The sequence below is a fragment of the Narcine bancroftii genome, chromosome 6, assembly GCF_036971445.1.
Source record: "Narcine bancroftii isolate sNarBan1 chromosome 6, sNarBan1.hap1, whole genome shotgun sequence".
Lineage (NCBI taxonomy): Eukaryota > Metazoa > Chordata > Chondrichthyes > Torpediniformes > Narcinidae > Narcine > Narcine bancroftii.
In genome coordinates this window covers 54,558,463-54,577,758 of record NC_091474.1, presented here as the reverse complement: position 1 = coordinate 54,577,758, position 19,296 = coordinate 54,558,463, and the positions used below count along the sequence as shown (strand labels likewise).

General features: G+C 41.5%; 1 protein-coding gene across 8 annotated transcripts in view; it reads left to right on the top strand.

The window, feature by feature from the left end:
* Positions 1-19,296, top strand: part of rabep1 (rabaptin, RAB GTPase binding effector protein 1) — a 314,581-nt gene that overhangs the window by 217,159 nt on the left and 78,126 nt on the right. For all 8 annotated transcript variants that reach the window (XM_069885028.1, XM_069885025.1, XM_069885027.1 and 5 more), the window contains one exon: positions 14,061-14,177. In XM_069885028.1, coding sequence (XP_069741129.1) covers positions 14,061-14,177 — 117 coding nt within the window. The remainder of the gene's footprint in view (positions 1-14,060; positions 14,178-19,296) is intronic.

Sequence of the window (19,296 nt, the reverse complement as noted above, 5' to 3'; positions counted from 1 at the left end):
AAGCAGTAACCATTTACCTTTCATGTATCAAAGCCTGGTGAACTTTATAAGTGTTAAATTCTGTGCATAGTATAAGGATTGCCTGCAACCAGTGAACTTGGAGGAATGAGAAGTGAGAAAGAACCTTTCTGAACTTACACACACATTACATACACATGCACATAGAATTAGAAGGGGGTTAAGTTAGGTTAAGTAAGTTAGTGGTAAGTTGAGGTTTGATTCTATTTTCATGTTTAAAGATAATTAAAAGCATCATTTGTTTAAGTTGTGGCGGCTCACCACAAGGCAGGCATACTGGCCCCGCTTGTAATCCAGGCGGCAGGGGTTTCCCTTCCTTCCAGCTCGGGGCTCAGAAACCCGCTCTTGAGGACCACGTGACGCCCGGGTGGCGTCAGCACCCTCCTGCGCGGTTCTCAGCCAGATCTGGACTGTGAATATATGTGCAGCCCAGCAGCCTGCAATAAACTAGTCTGCTCACTGAGCTCAACCCGTCTGGTTGTGTGTGTTATCACAGGAGCAGTTGAGCCGCCGCTACAATTTGTTTTTTTCTTTTCGAAACTTTATTTATTAATTTTAACATATGAAGAAAGTAAGTAATTCACGTACAGAAAAAATACAAAATAAAGTAATACAAGTACAAAGTAACATAGTTAATACAATACCAATCTCGGCATCTCCCCTAACAACTAAAAACTAAGACTAAAAAAAAACTTATTTAAATTGTATATAATCAATAAATGGGGTCCACTTTAACTCATAAAAAGACATCTTGTATAGAAAAAGATATTCTTTCCATAACCAAACAAAACTTCATCTCTGAATACCACCTATCTAAAGACAATACATTTCTATTCTTCTAAGTAATCGCTATACATTTCTTGGCCACTGCCAGCGCTAAGTAAGTAAAAGAGATCTGGTAATTATCTAATTCTAAATCAATCAACGGTTGCATATTCCCTAATAAAAATATATCAGGGTCTAATACAATATGAAGATTATATAGATTATTAAATACAGATTGAATACCTTTCCAAAATTGTTGTAACCGATCACACAACCAAACAGCATGTAAAAAAGTACCAGAAACCTGATCACAACGAAAACAAAGATCTGACTTACTAAAACCAAATTTTTTAAATTTTTCGGGTGTTAAATATAATTGATGTATAAAACTATAATTAATCATCGCCAATCTAGCATTAATCAATTTTCGAACACTATTACGGCAGATTTCAGACCAATCTTCTTCAGTTATTGTTAAACTTAAATCTTTTTCCCATTTCATTTTATCTTTATCCCAATCTATTTTACTTTCACTTTCCAACAAAATACAATACAAACCTGATATATAACCCTTTTTTGGAAATGAGAGCACATATTTCTCAAAATCAGTTTCAGACAGTAAATTCATTTGATGACCGCATACCTGTTTTACAAAAGATCTTAACTGATAATACACAAATATAGAATAACCACTTATATCAAATCTCTTTTGCAATTCTACAAAAGAACAAAAATGACCTTCTAAAAAATAGTCAGATAAATTATGTATTCCTTTCTCCTCCCATTGTTTCAAAATAGTATTAGATACCGTGAAAGGAAAAAGTTAATTATTATATAATGGTAATCTTCCCAACCACTTATTTTTCAATCCCATTTTATGTAATTTACTTGTCCATAAATTCATTAAATGTTTCAATATTGGTACATCATAAGTTCGTAACAAATTTTTATTCCATCGAAATAAAAATTCATTTGAAAATTTTTCAGAAATAACTGCAAATTCTATCTGTGGCCAACTAGGCGTATCTTGTGTGGCCATTAATGCGCTAAGAAATCTAAATTGAGCTGCTTCATAATAAAATTGAAAGTTAGGTAGCCGTAACCCTCCAAATTGAAAATCCCACATCTATTTTTTCAACGCCATCCTAGGAAATTTTCCTTTCCACAAAAAATCCCTAATTACTTTATATAAATCCCTAAAAAATCTTTTTTGTAAACAACAAGGAATTGATTGAAATAAATATTGTATACGAGGAAAAATATTCATTTTTATAGTATTAATTCTTCCTAATAAACCCAAAGGTAAATCTTTCCATTTAACTAAATCTGCCTTAATCTTCTTCATTAAAGGAAGATAATTAAGTGAATATAAATTTTGGTAGTCAGTATTAACATTAATTCCCAAATATTTAATTTGTTTCATCCACTTCAAATTCGTAATATTTCTAAACATTGAATAATCATCTTTACTAATTGATAAAATTTCACTTTTAGTCCAATTAACCTTATAACCAGATAATTGACCATAAATCTCTAAGGAATCTTGAAGTGCTGGCAGAGAAACATCAGGATCCACCAAATACAGCAAAACGTCATCCGCAAATAAATTTATTTTATAATCTTCATTCAAGACTCTCATACCTTTGATACTATCATTCTGACGTATTAATTGTGCTAGAGGTTCAATAACTAAAGCAAACAATGCGGGTGATAATGGACATCCTTGTCTAGTAGATCTTGTTAAATTAAAGGATTCTGAAAGCAAACCATTAGTAACAACTCTAGCTTTCAGACCATTATACAGAGCCCTAATCATACCAATAAATGAGAGACCAAACGAAAACTTTTCAAGTACTTTAAATAAAAACTTCCATTCTACTCTATCGAATGCCTTTTCTGCATCCAATGAAACCACCATTGGATAATTCTTCTGAGATTTAGATCTATTTATCAAAGTAATTAATCGTAGAATATTATCCGAAGCATACCTATTTTTTATAAAACCTGTTTGATCACGATGTATTATCTTTGGTAAATACTGAGCCAACCTATTAGCCATAACTTTAGCCAGTATTTTATAGTCTACATTTAACAAAGATATAGGACGGTAAGAAGCTACCTGTAAGGGATCTTTATCTTTTTTTGGTATAACTGTAATTATAGCATTAGAACAGGACTCAGGTAATTGAAAAGTATCATATTGTTGTATTACATTCTTAAATAAGGAAGATATATCAACATAAAAAGTCTTGTAAAACTCAATAGAAAAACCATTTCCACCAGGCGCTTTTCCATTTGGCATATCTTTTATAGCCATTTCAATTTCACTATCCGTAAAAGGTTTATCTAACTCTTGTCTGTCTTCTTGAGATAACTGTGGTAAATTAATATTTTTCAAAAAAGAGTCTATTGCATCTTCTTTTATCTCTTTACATTCAGTCAAATAAAGTTTTTTGTAAAAATCACAAAATTCATCGTTAATTTCTTTTTGACTAAAAGTAATACCCGATTTATTTCTAATAGCTGGTATAATCCTAGATAACTGTTCTTTTTTTAATTGCCAAGCTAATACTTTATGAGCTTTCTCGCCCCATTCATAAAATTTATTTTTTGAACGATTCAACAGACATTCAAATCGATATGACTGTAACTTATTATACTTCAACTTTAAATTAGTTAATTGGATCTTTTGGAATTCAGTAGCTTTCTTTTGAAATTCTTTTTCACAGATTGTTATTTTCTTCTCCAAATCCTCAGTTTCTCTAACTCTCTCTTTCCTCAGTTTGGATGCATAACTGATAATTTGACCTCGTAAAAAAGCTTTCATTGCCTCCCACAAAACAAACTGATCACAAACACACATTATTAGCAATGAAATCCTCAATTTGTTTTCTCAAATAAACAATATATTCTGGCTTTTGTAGTAACATAGTATTAAATCTCCATCTTAAAGTATGTTGTGTAACTTGAGAATTTTGATATTCCAGTAATAACAATGAATGGTCCGAAACTAACCTTGCCTTATAATCCACAGATATAACCTTATCCTGTAAATGTGCCGAAATTAAAAAATAATCAAGTCTTGAAAAAGTATTATGTCGAGAAGAATAAAAAGAAAAGTCTTTCTGTGTAGGATTAAATCTACGCCAAATATCAACTAAATTCAAATCTTTCATCATATTAGCCATATGTATCGCCATCTTAGATTTCTTAATTACCTTTGGATATTTATCCAATAACGGTTCTAATACCATATTTAAATCCCCCCCACCAATCATCACATTGGAATTAGCTTGTCCCAATAATAAAGATATTTCAGTAATAAAAGCAGTGTCTTCAACATTTGGAGCATAAACATCAATCAAAGTCCAGGTTTCATTAGAAATGATACAATTCAACTTAAGTAGTCTCCCTCCATTTTTCTCCTCGTCTTGCAATTGAAATGGTAAATTCTTATGTACCAAAACCGCAACTCCTTTTGCCTTTGAATTAAATGAAGAATAGAAGACTTGTCCAACCCAGTCCCGCTTAAATTTCAAATGTTCTTTATCTGTCAAATGAGTTTCCTGTAAAAAGGCCACATCTACTTTAAATTTTTTTAAATAAGCAAGTACTTTCTTACGCTTTATAGGATTATTCAAACCCTGAACATTAAGAGAAGCAAAGTTAAATTTTGACATGTCTTACAACAGTTAGAAAAAAACCCCAACTCTTACCCCCTTACCCTCTCTTAATACGATCAAAAAAGAAGAAAAAAAAGAAAGAGAAAAAAAAGAAAATATTTTTTTAAAAATTATTTAAACAAAAAAAAACCCTTCACTCTTTAATCTAATAATACAAAAAAAAAGAAAAAAAACGGGTAGGAGGTTAAAAATACCCCCTCCCGTCTAAACCGCGCAATGCGGTAACTCCCAAAAGAAAATGGGTGTGAGATAACTCATACGTAGCAGATGACTTTCAGAAAATAGTGCCTATCCAGTTCTCTCCCCCAACTCTCACTTCATCTTAAACTAACATCATCATTATTTAATATCCCTTTTTTTTTAAAAAAAGCATTAGAAAAAAAAAGGACAACTCTTCTTTTAATCAGCTCCAACTGCCTAGTCACCATTACGACCATTCCTTCTTGGAGCACGGCTCTTTTCTTCCATCTCTTGTCTCCTTGGAGATCGCGGCGGACTATATCTCTGTTGAAACTGAGTGATTGGCAGCTCTTGAGCAAATGCTATAGCTTCCTTTGGAGAATCAAAGAACTTTGGTTGGTAACCATCTTGAAAAACCTTCAAAACAGCTGGATATCTAAAGGTTACCTTATAACCTTTCTTCCACAACAACTCTTTAGCAGGGTTGAATTCCCGTCGTTGGAACATAACCTCTTGACTCAAATCCGCATAGAAGAAAACTCGATTATTTCGAATCATCAAGGGTGATTTTCTCTGTTGTGCATTTCTAATAGCCACTCGCAAAAATTATTTCTCTGTCATAATAATTCAAGCAACGAACCAAAACAGGACTTGGACTTTGACCTGAAATAGGTCTTCTACGCAAAGCTCTGTGAGCACGTTCCAGTATTATACCTTCCGGGAAATGTTCTTGACCCAGCACCTGCGGAATCCATTCAGTAAAAAATTTTCTTGGGTCTGGTCCCTCCATACCTTCCGGCAAACCAATAATCTTTATATTGTTCCGTCTGGATTGGTTTTCCAAATAATCAATCTTTTTCACCAAATTTTTATTTTGAGTTTGTAAGTCTTCAACCATTTTGGTCACATCAAGAACTTGATCCCGTATTTTGTCTATATCTTCTTCACACGAATTAAATTTATCTCTCACTTCAAGCTTAAAAGCTCCAAACTCAGCCATCTGTTGAGAATGTATTTTCATCAGGGTATTAAACCTAGTACCAAGTTCAGTCATAATCTTGGATAATCCCTGCATTGTATAAGATAATTTAGATTCAAATTTCACAAGAATCTTTTCAATTGGAAGAGATTCTGGCTCAACAGATTCCTGCTTCTTCTGCATAACCAAAGGATCTTCTGTTCCTTCCTTCATTCTGGTTGCCTTCCTTGTAGTATGACTGCGTGTGGAAACCCCAGCCATAGCCTCTCCAGCAGTGACTGGAGGACGCTGGCTGGGGTTTTCCCCAGTCCATAATGTATTAAGTTCTCCCAGTACATCAAGTTGTATAGGTTCTTCTATCTCAAGAGGTGCAGTTTGCAGCGCCACCGCTACAGTTGACAGATGCCTTTCCCCAGCCGGTGTTTCAGCTGGTAATACTTCAGCTGATGATACTACAAGCGGTTCATTCATAACATTGCCGTCAGATGCTACTGCGCATGTGCTACTGCGCATGTGCGAACCTGAGTAACTCTTTGTTCTAAAGGCTGTTTGGCGCCCTCTTTAGGGGGCTCTACCGATGAAACATAGAGCTCTGCATCCGAACACTGTACCTCTCTCCTGGGATCCATTTCACGCTGAGTCTTTTCTACGGGTAGGCTCCAAAACTTGAACTTTTGGAAAATGTAGTTTTTTGATGATCTGTTGTTTTTTTTTGCTCTTTTTCACCAATTGTACCATCAGAAGTTAAATTAACAGCACTGAAGTTATCTAAACATTTAAAGAATTTTAACGGGCATTTCTAGACAAAACAATAAGATAGAGTCAGGAGAGGACTGGAAGGCACGTCTGATCCTTACGCCGTCTTGCCACGCCCCCCCCGCCGCTACAATTTGTGACCCCGACTGATTCAAACATCTTTGAACCCATCATGAGTGAGCCTGGGATCAGCGCTATAGCCGTAAAACTGTCTGAATTCTGGGTTCAGGAGCCGGAGACCTGGTTCGGCCACGTGGAGAGCCAGTTTCACCTCTGCCAGATTTCGTCCAACACGACCAAATTCTACCATGTGGTTGCTGACCTGGACCAGGCCACCGCCAGACGCGAGCTGCACCTTGTTCAGCACCCACCCACCAAGGACAAGAATTAGACCATCAAGCGAGTGCTTACCGGGTCACTCGGTCTATCCAGACACCAGCATGCCACTCAGGTGCTGCACCTCAACGCCCTAGGGGACAGGTCCCCGATGGAACTGATGGATGAGATGCTCGCGCTCATGCGTGAGCACACCAACTGCCCACTTTTTGAGCGCATCTTCCTAGAACATATGCCCGGGGACATCTGCCCGCTACTGGTTCAGGAGAGCTTCACTGACCCAAAGAAGGTCGCCCAGAAGGCCCAAGAGCTATGGCTTGCACAATTCTCGGAAGGCTCAGTGATCCAGCAAGTCACAAGGCACGGGCACAACCACGCCAAGCCCACCCCTAGCGCTGCGGTAGAGTACCCGACCCCTGCAGGGGCCCCCAAGAGCATAACCAAGGCCGCAGCATCCGCTTCAGGCCTCTGCTTCTACCACCAGTGCTGGGGAGCCAAGGCCCGGAAGAGTCGTCAGCCGTGCTCGTTCCAGGGAAATGACCAGGCTGGCTGCTATTAATGGCTGCGGTGGCTGGCCAAGGACACAGCCTTCTCTACCTGCGGGACTCAGTCAACGGCTGATGGTTCCACATTGACACTGGAGCCCAGATCAGCGTCATCCCGGCCATGGCCATCAAATCCAGGAACCGACCTTGTGGACCTCCACTCTGTGTGGCCAACGCAACGGCAATCCCAATGTATGGAGACAAGACAGTCCACTTCCAGATCGGCCAACGGAATTTCGCGTAGAAGTTCATCATCTCTTCCCTCCCGACTGCCATCCTGGGTGCAGACTTCCTCCTCGCACACGGGCTTCTGGTAGACATTCGAGGTAGGCCCATCAGCAGCGTCACCTCTCATTCATGTCAGAGTTTACCACCAACATTCGGCACAAGGCAGGGAAGGATAATGTGGTTGCTAATGCACTCTTGTGACCAGCCATCTGCGCGCTGACTCCCAGCCTTGACTTCGACCAGGTCGCCCGGGACCAGGAAGCTGATGAGGAGACGAGGGCCTTCAAGACCGCCATCATCTGGTTCCGAGACCACCCAACTCCGAGCAGTGAAGGCACCATCCTGTGCGATATCTCCTTGGGCACCCTGCAGCCAGTGATTCCCCAGCAGTGGTGCAGGCAGGTCTTCTGTAACATCCACGACCTTTCACATCCGTCCATCAGATTCATGGTCTGGATAGTGGCAGAATGGTTCATATGGCATGGGCTGCAGAAGCAGATCGCGGGCTGGGCCAGAACATGTACCCATTGCCAGTCGTCCAAGGTATACAGGCACAACCGGGCACCCGTACAAGAGTTCGAGCACGTCCGGTAATGGTTCAGCCACATTCACGTGGACATCGTCGGGCCCTTACCCGTTTCCTGGGGCAACCGTTACCTGTTTACGGTGGTGGACTGCACCACTCGCTTGCCCAAGGTGATCCCTATACCAAACGCCTCCACCGACTCCTGCTCCCAAGCACTGTTCCATGGTTGGGTCGCCCAATTCTGCATCCCAGCTCACCTCACCAGCGATTGGGGTGCCCCCGGTTCACATCTGTGCTCTGGGCACAACTCGCCAACAGGTTGGGGATCCAGCTACACCGCACCACGGCCTACCACCCGCAGGCCAATGGACTGGTCGAACGTCTGCACTACCTCCTTAATTCGGTGCTCGTGGCCCGCCTCACCGGTCCCGACTGGACAGACGAACTGCCCTGGGTGCTCCTGGGCATCTGCTCCACTCCCAAGAAAGATCCGCAGGCGTCATCAGCTGAGCTGGTCTATGGTGCGCCGCTGGCACTACCTGATGAGTTTGTTAACGCACCTCACAATCCCCAGTGGTCGCCGCACGAACTACTTCCTCACCTCAGGGCATGCTTGGACTCATTCGAACCCCCACCGCCGCCCAGGCATGGCACCCACCCGTCTCACGTTCCTGGTGAGTTGCTTTCTGTGGAGTTCGTTTTCGTTCGGTGGGGTCTGACCGCGGCACCTCTGCAGCGACCGTACGAGGGGCCGTTCAGGGTTATACAGTGTTCCGGCTCGACGTTCACGCTGGACTTGGGCGGCTGGCATAATTGATGTTGCTGCTACAAAGTAACCATTTGTCTTGGTGAATATCTATTGCTGCTAGGTTTTGGTGTCCTCTGGGCTCGGAACAACCACATAATCCAGATCATTGATATAGATTACCAACAACAATTGTCCCAGCGCTGATTCCTAAGGCATACCAGTAGCCACAGGCCTCCAGTCTGGGAAGCGTTTATCCACTACCATTCTCTGGCTTCTCCTGTGCAGCCAATGTCAAATCTTGTTTCCTATCTCACCATGAATACCAAGTGTCTGAACCATCCTCACCTCCCATGTAGTACCTTATCAAAGCCCTTAATAAGTACACGTAGACAACACATTCATCAACTTTATCAACTTTCTTGATAACCATCTCAAAAAAAATCTGTGATTGGTTGAACATGACCTACCACGCAAAAAGCATGTTGATGATCCCCAATCAGCCCTTAACTGTCCAAATACTTGTATATCCAATCTATTGAAACACTTTCCAGTTATTTACCTACTACCGATGTCAGGATATAACTATATAACCATTTACGGAGCGGAAACAGGCCATGTTGGCCTTTCGAGTCCGCACCGGTTCACTAGAACAGCTCCACTAGCTCAAACCTCCCTCTCTCTGCCAATAACCACTTGGATGAATCAGAGGATTTGCAACCTGCTGAAGGCAAGAGCGAGAATATTTAAGGCCAAGGATCCAGATCTCCACAAGAAGTTCAGGCACATCCTGCAGAAGGCTCTCTGAAGCAAAATGGCAATTCCAGAGGAAGATGGAGACAGAAACAGATGAAGGAAAGATTAGATTGAATTACATTATGAGATCACAAAATCATAAGTAGTGGAAGCCCATTGGGAGTTTAACAGAGCAAATAATGCTTTGGTTTAATTTTTCCAAATTTAAAGGAATGGTACAAAAATAGGCCAACGACTTTAATTTTTGTGTTTATATATTGTATATGAGAACATCTCTGGCCTATAATTTCATGATTTACTTTTGGAGCCTTTCTTAAACATTGAAACGGCATGAGCTACCCTCCAATCCTCCAGCACCTCACCCATGGTAAAAGATATTTTAAATATTTCTGCCAGGGCCTCTGCAATTTCTACACTAGCTTCCCTCAAGGCCAGAGGGAATATCTTGTTAGTCTCTGAGGATATAAGACAGCAAGCATGTCCTCTTTAATCTGTATTGGTTCTGTGACCTCACTGTTTGTTTTACTTATTTTCCTAGACCCTGTGCCAATTTCCTGAGTGAATACTGATGCAAAAAATTCACTTAAGATCTCCCCCAACTCTTCTGGCTCCAAACAAAGCCAAATACTCTATAAACTTCAAGGAACCAATATTTCCCCTTGCTATCCTTTTGCTCTTAATAAATTTGTAGAAACCTTTAGGATTTTTCTTCGCATTGCCTGCCAAAGCAAGCTCACGTCTTCTTTGAGCCTTCCTGATTTCCTTTTTGTTTTTTTTTTGCATTTTTGTACTCCACAATACTTCATTTTCTCCTAGTTGCCTATACATGCTATACACCTCTCTCCTTCTTAACTAGATACCCGAAGTGCCCTATGCCTATTAACTTTTCCTTCAATCTTGACAGGAACATATAAACTCTGTACTATCAAAACTTTGCCTTTGAAGGCCTTCTTACTGAACCTATCCTTCAGACCCACACTCCCAACAATCCTATTCTCAAATAAAATCGCTGGAGAAGAAAATGGATGACCTGATGCTGCATCTGAACCAGAGAGAACTGTCGGGCTGCTGTGCTGGGGTGGTTACCGAAACTTGTCTCCTGGACAGCAATCCAGCTGGATAACCTTATCTCCTTCAGGATAGACAGAGATCCTGCTACTTCTGGGAAGACCTGAGGAGGGGAACTATGCATTTACATCAATGAAAACTGGTGCATCAAAGTCTGCTGTGAAGACCTTCTGCTCAGCAGAGATTGAGTACCACCTGGTGAAATGCAGACCCTTCTACCTGGCCAGGGAATTCTTGGCTCAGTCCACATTCTGCTTTTGGTTTAGGAGGATGAAGCTATGAAGGAGCTTTATGGTGCCAACCTGAAAACAGTCTTTCCACGGTTTCAACAGCATGTGAACTTCATCACCAGAGGAGAGAACACCCTGGATCGGATATACACCAACTTCCCTTGTGTTTACAAGGCTGAACTTCTCCTTCACATTGGTTACTCGGTTTACTTATCTGTCCTGCTAACCCCGCTGGCAAAGTAACTGGGTCAGTTCGCAGGGAGATCAGGACGTGGCTGGAAGGGACCACAGCTGCACTGCAAGACTACTTTGAGCCCATGGATTGGAGCAGTTTCAGGGAGGCGGCCACCTATAACTGATGTATACTGGCTACATTAGCAAGTACATTTAGGATGTCACCGAGATCAAATGCTTCACAATCAGGGCTAACCAAAAACAGAGGTCCAAGCCCTTCTCGGAGCTCATGATGTTGCCTTCAGGACAGGCCAGGGCTGAACTCTCCTGTGCAATCCGGAAGGCAAAGTGGGGTGTACACAGACAGCTGCATGACACTGATGACACGAGGCTCATGGGATCACAAGTCAACCTTGTGAGTTAAGGACAATGATGCCTCCTTTCTGGACAGACTGAACACATTCTATGCACTGTATGATGAGAAGAACAGGATGACTCCAAATAAAGTTCTCTGCCTCCCCCACACCCCTTCCCTTTTCTAACAGTTATCCAGTTAACTGTCTCTTTCCTTTTCCCTGTCGCTCCCATCTTTCACCCTGCCTCCTGAAAGATCCAGAGTCCAGTTTCAGCTCTATTTCCCTAGCTCAGCTTGTGAGCTGGATACACCTCTTTCAGTTGAAGTTATCAGGGAAATTGTGTTGTCCAGATTTCCCACATTCTGCTGCCCCAACTATCATCTCCACTACCTATCTTTTTTAACTATGCAAAAATATTGCCTGACCTTACCAGTAAGAAGCTCATTCTCTGCTCGCCAAATTCTCAATTCTCCTCTCCTACACTGTGCTACTCACACACTGGCCACTCTGCTTGGGCCATTTCACAATATTTTCTACCTATTTCAACTCATCGTTGTTATTGATGAGGCCAATTACTGTCATATATCTGCAAACTTGATAACTCGAGAACTGGATCTGGCTTTGCAGTCATGGGTCAGTAGTGTAAACAGAGGCTGGGTGAGCACACAGCTGTGAAGTACATCAGTCGGATAGTGCTTGACATTCTGCTACCAACCCAGACAAACTGCGGTCTCTATGTTTGGAAGTCCAGAATCCAGTTGCAGAGAGGAGTGTTGAGTCCCAGTGAAGACAGCTTCTCCACCAGCCTCTAGGGTATTAAGCACCAAGCTGAAGTCATTGAACAGTAGCTGAGTGTATGAGGCATCATTCTTCAGATGGGTCAGGCCGGAATGGAGGGACAAGACTATAGCATCGTCAGTGGAATTGTTCTATCTGTAGTTGAATCAAAATGGGTCCAGTGTCTCTGGGAGGTGCCCTTTGATATGTTTTGCATTTTTCTCCCTCCAGTGACGTTAAGAAACATAAAATATTTCATGACTTTAGTCCATCGACCCCCTTAAATGTGTTGTGCTCCCCCCCCAACCGTGGTGGGGGTGGGGGAGGGGTCTTTAGGCCCCCATTGAAAATGCCTGGTTGAGAATGTGTGCATCTTGTTGGTGCCCATCTCAATATGCATTTTAAACTTTAGCACAAGCCCAGCAAAAACTTAGGTTTACACGAGGATCTTTTATGAAAGTCCTATTTTATCTTTTGAAAATTCCTTGATGCAAGGAGATGTACACCTTAAAGTTAAATCTTAATTTTTAAAAAACTGTTAAAGCACCGACATGTTGCACTGTACCTCAATCATAATCTAGTGGTGTATTGGTAAGTTTTGCTTTCAGTTGAGTGGACCTCAAAATGGCAGCACTTCTCAGCAAGATGAGAGGTATACATTGTATTCTTTGACCAGATATTCTCATAAAGCACAATATTTTGATTTGGCAAGGTGCTCAAATTTGTTCTGGTTCTGAGTTGAAAGAATGTACACATCAGGGTGCTAAGATGAGACTTCCCTTGATATGCAAGCATGAAAACCCCATGCTCTGTGAACATTTTGTGAGATCTGAAGTATAAAAAACTATGGAATTTGTGGTACAGAAACTGCCTAACAGGTCAATTAGTGACAACACTTATTTTGTCATGAGCATCAGCTCATCCTAAATTTTAAATTTAGATGTACTGCACAGTAACAGGTTATTTTGGCCCATGCTGCCCAATTACATCAAACTAACCTACAACCCCAGCATGTTTCGAATGTAGGAGGAAACCCACACAGACATGAGGAAAATGTACAAATCCCTTACAGCGCAATATTCAAACCCCGGTCCCAATTGCTGGCATTGTAACAGTGTTGTGCTGACCACTAAGCTGTTTCCCAAATGTACCCATTTCCTTCCTTCCCCTGAAGGTGGAGACATTTCCATCTCTATCTTTTATTTCTTCCTTTATGGTGTTAACCCAGACTCCATATTCTTTGCCTCTGGGCTCATGTAGATACTTTTTTAGTGTTGTAAAGTTCACTTGATCAATTTTGTGTAGTCTTTCTTCCACATCCTTCAGGGCTTTTGATATCACTCTGTGTGTCTTTTTCTCATTGTATTGCTGGCAAGGCCACACTTCATTATCCAAGTGGCTACCCTGGGCTTACTGAATTTTTTTTGGGCATCTAGGGGTCAGCCCCAACTTTTAAAGTCTGGAGTTGCATTGTAGCTGAACCAATTAAGAGCAGGAGATTTCCTTCCTGAAAAAGCTTTATTGAGCCAAGTTAATACACAAAGGTTCTGGTGAGCTCCTCCAGCACTTTTGTGTATTAACTACAATCATCGTGTCTGCAGACTTTCTTATTTCATATTATTGATCCAAGCAAGTTTTAATGCCAGTCTGATCATTAGGTGCTAAACATTTTTATTTCAGATATAATTAAATGAATTTAAATTTCCACTTGTTAGTAGGTTTGAACTTGTGCCTAGATCATTGGTCCATATCTCTGCTTTATATGTCAAGAAACTTCAACAAGGTGCTATCGTAGAAAATATCAAACATTTGTATTCTCTGAGAACGTGCCTTTTGCTATCTCTCAGGATGAACTGTACATTAAAATGTTGAAAGCTCTTGCTGTTTCCTCCCACTGGAGTCCTTTCTGAGATGTCTCTCTGGTTAATAACTCTGCAGGTGAAAAAGCTACAAGTGATGCTACGACAAGCTAATGAACAGCTGGAGAGAACAATGAACGAGAAACTGGAGTTGGAAGTTTATGTCAAACAGAACTCTGATGATACAAGTAACCAGGTAGCTGGGATAGCCACAAAAATACTAAATTTCTTGAATAACATGCAGAATGCACTTCCAGGAATGAGATCAGTCTTCACTGAAAGGGTTCATTAGGTGCTCTCTAGCAATGAATTCACCAATGTGAGAAGCTGTCTGTAGGGGCTGTTGTGGGTAGTCCACTGCTCACCACTGAGATGTGGGGCTCAGGCTCCATCCTTTTGGCACCATGAATTAAGGATTTTGCTGGGGACTAGTTCACTTGCTCCAGGTGAAAGGCTGCCTGGAACCTACAGACTCCCTCCTACTGTCTTCCTATCGCTTGATTTGGCCATAGATCATAGATTTGTACTGCAGCAACAGGCATATCGGCCCATCATGTCCTGCTAACCATACTCCCTAATCCCAGTTACCTGTGCACTTTGCCTGTCCAAGTGCCTGGTTTAGATTTCTCTATCTTGTAGCCAAAGAAAGATATCTGAGCTTGAGAGTGCTGCAGACTCAAACAGAGTAGCAGAAGGCAATCCTGAGTGCCTGCACTGTTTACCTCTGTCCTTCTGACACCAATCCTTACAGGCAGCCTCCCAAAACAGTGCTGCAGCAACATGAGCAGAAGGCAGGAATTCTTGGCAGGTTGCTGGTATTACATCATGGAGGAGTGGGGTTCACACTAGATTCCCAGCACAGCAGGGCTGAGTTTGTTTTTATATTGTTTAAGATGCAATTGAGTACCTATCTATTCGTGTTTGAATGAGAAGGTCGAGAGCTTTAACTCTGTCTCAAATGCATTTAATGAACCAGTTTCTGCTGATCCCTTGGTCAGTGAATTCTACAGATTCACTGCTCTTCAGCATTGCTTCCTCATCTCCATCCTAAATCTCCTCCCACAAATCTTGATGTTCCGTCCCCTGGTTCTAGTCTCACCTACCAGTGAAAATCACTTTTCTGTCTCTATCATATATATCCCTTTCATTATTTCTTTGCCCAACAGCATGATCAAATCTTTCATAATTTAAATGATAATCTGATTGACTATTATTTTTTCCAAAGTGGAAGAAAATAGTATTCCATTTATCAGACCCTTACCCTCTCTTGCAAATCATTAATATATGCTGTGAACATTTATGGGCCCAGCATCGACCCTTGTGGCACTCCACTCACCATTGATTTCCAACCATGTATCGCAACTCTATCTTCTATTGATTAACCAATTCTTTATCTTGTGGATGCTTCTTTTTTGTGGCACCTTATTGAACATCTTGTGGATATCCCCTCTATCCACTGTGCTTGTTATGTCCTCAAAAAACTCCAGTAAATTTGTCAAATCGGTCCTGCCCTGCCTGAATCCATGGTGTGTCTGACTGATGGAACCATTTTTACCCAGATGTCTCGCTATTTCTTCCTGATTTACAGCTTCAAGTATTTTCTCGACTACTGGCCTTTAGTTACCTCCCATTTGCTTACATCATTTTTTTAAACAAAGGCATTGGGTGGCTTACAATCTACTGGGACCTGCCCAAGGCCAAGAAGATTTTGATAAATTACTACAAATGCATCTACCAATACTCCACCATTTCTTTCAGTACCCTGGGATGCATTCCATCAGGACTTATCTACCTTTAGACCCACTAGTTTGCTCAGTTCTTCCTCTTCAGTGATTGCAACTGTATTGAGGTCCTCACCTCCTATCACATCCTCAACATATATCTGGCATGTTAGATGTGTTCTCCACCATGAAATGGACACAATATCATTCAGGTCTCAGCCTTTTCCCTATTACCCAATATTAATTCCCACTTTTTTTTCTTCTAAGGGGCCTACATTTTCTGTTTTATATTTAATGCCATTTATTTTCAAAATCTATATTTTCTTTATTGCTTGCTTTTGAGTTCTTTGGGTTTTTTTTAAAGTTTTCCTGGTCTCCCTGTTTCCCACCTCTGTATGGTGAGATTTTAATTTGATGCCTTCCTTTATTATTTTTAGCTATCCAAGGCTGGCTCTCCTCACCCTTGTTTTTAACTGAAATATACTGTACATTGTTGAGCATTGAAAGTATTCCACTGCCATCATACAGACTGTGTTCCCAGTCTACATTAGCTAACTCCTCCCTCATCCAGCAAGAGTTTCCCTTGTTGGCGTAATTCTGATTTTGGATTGCATATTGCATCTCCATCTGGATGAGAAAGTCAGTCATGTGATCACTTTTTCTGAGAGGTTTTGGAATGTGCTGCTCAAGAAAGCTATGTATTTTATGAAGTCCTCCTCAAGACTTCCTGAATCAACTTGATTTGTCTGATCTATGTGCAAGTTAAAGTCCCCAATGACAACTATTACTTGCGTTAGATATTTATTGTTTTATTGCCTGTGCCATTCATATTATGATTTAGTGGCCTGTAGACTACTTCGCCAGTGATTTACTTTCCCCTCTTACTATTCCCGATCTCTACCCAATAGATTTAGCATTTTAAGCATTTAGCTCTTTCAATCTTGTCACCATCACTCTGATCTCTTCCTTAACTAAGAGTGCCACTCCACCTTCCTGCTTATCCATGCAAATGACCTGATATCATTTAATATTTCATTGCCAATCATTCTCCATTCATTGTGCTGCTGCAATGTCCTCTGGTTTAAATTTCATTTGCCATTTTTCTACCAACTGATTAACCTACTCATTTCTTCCTGCAGCCAAAAGTTTTCTTCCTCACCATTATTCTCGCAGCCAGTTATTGGTACACTTGTATATTATGTCTAAATGATTGTAAAAAGCAATGAACTGGGCACTGAACTTTGTGGAGCCATCTAGGAAATGGCTTTTCTGTTACAAGGCAGACCTGATAATTAACATCGAGGAACCGTGGAGAAGCATGAAAAATGTGGATGCTGGAATCTCAAACAACAATGAGGGGCTGGAGGAACCCAGTGGGTCAGGCAACATCTGTAGGTAGAAGTGGTCAGTCAGTGTTTCATTTGGGACTTTGTGTCGAGACTATAGAACAAATGGAATTATGTATATGAAGGGGGAAAGAAGCTTGGGAAGGGGCAAGAAGTGATAGGGTATTGGACAGAAGGTGTGCGTGGAGAAACAGGTAGAAGGAGAGACCACTGGATGTGGGGGTAGATAGGGAGAGGTTAGCAAGGTGCTGTGGAATTGCCCAATATGGTTCCTTGAGCGTAACTCATAGCAGAGCCTCAGCAGCAGGTATTGGCAGTTAGTTTAACCAAAGGGAGTGAGAAAGTGATTTCGATAGGATAAAGCAAAATTATGGCAGATGCAAGAGTATGAATAAATGTAAAGTTAAATACTTTGATAGAAAAATCAAAAAAACATTTATTATTTCAGTGATTGGGAACTGTTAATGCCCAAAAGAGACTTCAGAATCAGAATTCATTGTTATAAGTCACAAAATTCATTGTTGGGACCAGCAGTTAAGAAAGCCCCTGTACTGTTTTCCTGCTCTGAATGGCCTTCATAGCTGGAAGATTTAGTACAGGGGAAAAGGAGTCTTGCTACAATTGCTCAGGACCTTTGTGAGGCCAAAGCTGGAATATTGTGTGCTGCTTTGATGTCCAAAACTAAGAAAGGGTTTAGTTCAAGAAAGTGCAGTGAAGGTACACCAGAATCAGTAGCATTACTGAACTGCCATCCAAGAAGTAAAGGTGACAGGTTTGTATTCAGCAGAATTTAGCAGAGTCAGAAAAATCTAATTGAACTTATAAAACAGATAGAAACACAAAACACACAATGCTAGAGAAATTCAGCAGGTCAAACAGTGTCCTTTATATCTTTGGCTTGGCTTCACGGACGAAGATTTATAGTGAAGGTAAAAAATACACCAGGACCATCTATAAAGAAAGAGAGTGTGTGTCCATGTGCTGGGCTCAGATACAAGAAAGGGAAAGGAGGCCATTTTTTCTTTTAAGGCTGCTCCACCTTTCAATACAATCTTGGCTGATCATCTTATTGTCCTTTTGTATTTACAAATTTACCCACAGAACAATATTCCACAGAAACAGGCCCTTCAGCCATTATTATTCTGCACCAAAATATTATTCAGACTTGTCCCCTTGAGCTGCATTCGGATATGGCTCCCATCAATGTCCCTCCAAATATTTCCTTAAACATCAAAATGGAGCCCACATTCACCACTTCAGCTGGCGGCTCATTCTACACTTTCACCATACTGCATGAAGTTCTCCAATGTTCCCTTTAAACATTTCACCTTTCATCCTTAACTCATGTCCTCTAGTTCTTATCTCACCTAACTTCATCTAATTGTCCCGGATCGCTTGTGGATCAATGCAGCTTGCTACAAGCAAAATTAAAGATACCTAACCAATGTTTTGGGCTGGAGTCCTTAGAAAACGGGGTCTGGTTAGAAGTCAGTAGATTTAGAACTGAGATTTTAAAAAAACTTTAAATTTGGAGCCACAGCACGGTAAGAGGCAAAGTACACAGTTTTACCAGCTAAATTTCTCCAACATGGTACCTTTGTGACCACACCTTCCACCTCTTTACTCTTTTGTTTGGATACCTGTTGACATTTTTCCATAACTTGATGAAGGGCTTCAGCCTGAAATGCTGGTTCTCTTCTGGCCCCATGAGCCTGTGCCATTCAAATAACCTACATTTTGAAAGTTGGGAGGAAACCAGAGCACCCAGAATAAATCCACACAGACTCGGTGAAAATGTACAAGCTCCTTACAGACAGCGCTGGATTCAAACCCAGATTACTGGCAGTGTACAGGTACACGATCCTTAATCCAGACATCTAAAATCCGGAATGCTCTAATTTCTGGCAGCGCAAGTCAGGTGAGGGGGGGAACCAGCAGGGTGAGTCGGGTGGGCAAGGGGGAGAGACTGGCAGCGCGAGTCGGGCGAGTGTGGGAGAGAGGAGACTGACAGCACAAATTAGAGGGGAGACCAACGGCGTGAGTCGGGCGGGCAAGGGAGGGGAGACCACCAGCGCAAGTCAGGCGGGCGAGGGGGAAGACCGGCATCACGAGTCGGCCGGGCAAGGGGGAGATCAGCAGTGCGAGTCAAGCGGGCGAGGGAGGGGAGACCAGCAGCACAAGTCGGGCAGGCGAGGGGGTGGGAGAGACAGCAGTGTGACTGGAAGGGGGTGGGGTGGATATGGCAGTA